This window comes from Panicum hallii, chromosome 9, assembly GCF_002211085.1.
Source record: "Panicum hallii strain FIL2 chromosome 9, PHallii_v3.1, whole genome shotgun sequence".
Taxonomy (NCBI): Eukaryota; Viridiplantae; Streptophyta; class Magnoliopsida; order Poales; family Poaceae; genus Panicum; species Panicum hallii.
The window spans coordinates 66,561,620-66,563,496 of NC_038050.1; the positions used below are offsets into that span (position 1 = coordinate 66,561,620).

The 1,877-nt window shown below is 49.7% G+C and overlaps 1 protein-coding gene across 1 annotated transcript; it reads left to right on the plus strand.

Annotated features, from left to right (window-relative positions):
* Positions 1-812: 812 nt before the first annotated feature.
* Positions 813-1,612, plus strand: LOC112877767 (protein RADIALIS-like 3). The gene is made up of 2 exons (XM_025942130.1): positions 813-1,175; positions 1,272-1,612. The coding sequence occupies exons 1-2, from the start codon at positions 934-936 to the stop codon at positions 1,297-1,299; spliced, it is 270 nt and encodes an 89-aa protein (XP_025797915.1). The 5' UTR covers positions 813-933; the 3' UTR covers positions 1,300-1,612.
* The last annotated feature ends 265 nt before the right edge of the window (positions 1,613-1,877 follow it).

Below are 1,877 nucleotides of genomic sequence, written 5' to 3' on the forward strand. Positions count from 1 at the left end.
CCCGCTGGAAAAATCCTCCGACAGTTACTTTGTACAATTCTACTGCCTTCCTATCAAAATATTTGGTGCAGTTTGATTTGATGTGATCTTCAAGAAAACACTTAGCTGCTAATTTCTAATGAAATTATGATACTATATATGTAATTACTTTAAGATGGTTTCGAAAAAGGTGTCAATTTCATGCAGCAAACCTAAGAGCTAATCGTTGGTTAAAGACTGTGAAGCTTGAATCTTGAAATACACGGGTGGATTAGTACAAGAAATGAAGGGAGTATGATCTGTATCCCCCTATCATGAAAAATTCCCTTCTCTAACATCTGCTCAAATATGAACTGAATTGACATTATCTTTTCAAACACTGAACTGAAAAAAAACAATGACATGAAGTTGCAGTAGTAGAAGCCAGCAACCTAAGCGCTAAGCTATTAGCCCGGCCGGTAAGGGCATCGATCCCTCTGATCTGGCACCCATTTAACAGAAAGCCAAGCTGCCGTTTAAATAATGCGACATCGTCTAAAGCCCCGATACTTTCTTACGTCTGTCGAATAAAACTCCCGCCAATCAGCTCGCTCATCGGCTACCTGCCATTGCGATCCCTCCCACCCCCTTGCATTGAGCTTTAGCAACTCGCCTCTTAGAATATTGTTAGCAGCATCACTACCATTATTATGCCGATCGATTTGCTGCAGCGTAGCATGTAGGAGGTTTTAATTTAGACCCATGTTGCGACGAAGCCTTTCTTATTTGTCCTTCTATAAATATCGTCAGGCCTCGAATGCTTGGTTCGAAGCAACACAGATCGACCCATCCATTCCCGGGGCAGGGAGCTAGTAGCCAAAGTCCAGTCGAGAAGCGAGGTAGCTAGACGCTGGTGGTCACCTTGAACAGGCTAAGTGCGGTAGGAAGCGGCGAGAGCTGAGCAGAGGAGGGATCATGTCGTGGAGCATCAGCGAGAACGCGCGGTTCGAGCGCGCGCTGGCCACCTACGACGAGGACACCCCCGGGCGGTGGGAGCGCGTGGCGGCCGCGGTGGGCGGCGGCAAGACGGCCGACGACGCGAGGCGCCACTACGCCCAGCTCATCGTGGACGTCGGCGACATCGAGTCCGGCGGCTACGGCGGCAACCCCAACGGCCGCTCCGGCGACGCCCGCAACGGCAACAGGAACAACAACAGGTGCGTAGTGCGTACGCTTCCCAAGTCCCGTCACACGCACGCTTCGGTTCTGACTTCTGAATGCCCGGTTCACCTGTGCACGGTGCGATTTCGCAGGGGCAGAGCCAACCGGCCGCAGACCTGATGGAACCGCGCGCGGCGGCGACATAAGCTACAGCTCCATCGTTCGCCATGTCATCAGAATCAGATATACAAATATATATATATTTGTATATGCCGTGTGTATACGCATGAAGCATGCAGGTGTGCCCAAGTCTTGTGTCTCAGTGTCTGTCAGGTTCTGGACAAAGCCTGTTCAGCAGTGGCTTAGTACGTAGTGCGTCGCATGGCCTGCTAGCTATAGCTTCTGCCGTGGAGCGGCTCGTCGGCCGGCGGCAATGCTCTCCGACCATCCTATATTGCAGTGCATGTAAAGCTTATTGTGTGACTGCTCATAATCAATCAACTAATTTACAACTGCGTGACTGCTCTGCCGGTTGTTCTTGCAAGAAATTTACCTTCAGAGCTCTATCTACGGGATTGATTTCGCTAGTATTTTCTTTTCCACGGGAAGGCATTTCGCCTGCTTTTACTGAAAAGCAGATTACAAGTTTCATTGCTGGGGACACAAGATTTGCATCTTATGCAAAAGCTACAGGTTCTGGAATGCAAAGGAAATGAGGAGCGCTCGCATATTCCACTGTTACACAGATATGCTGGACG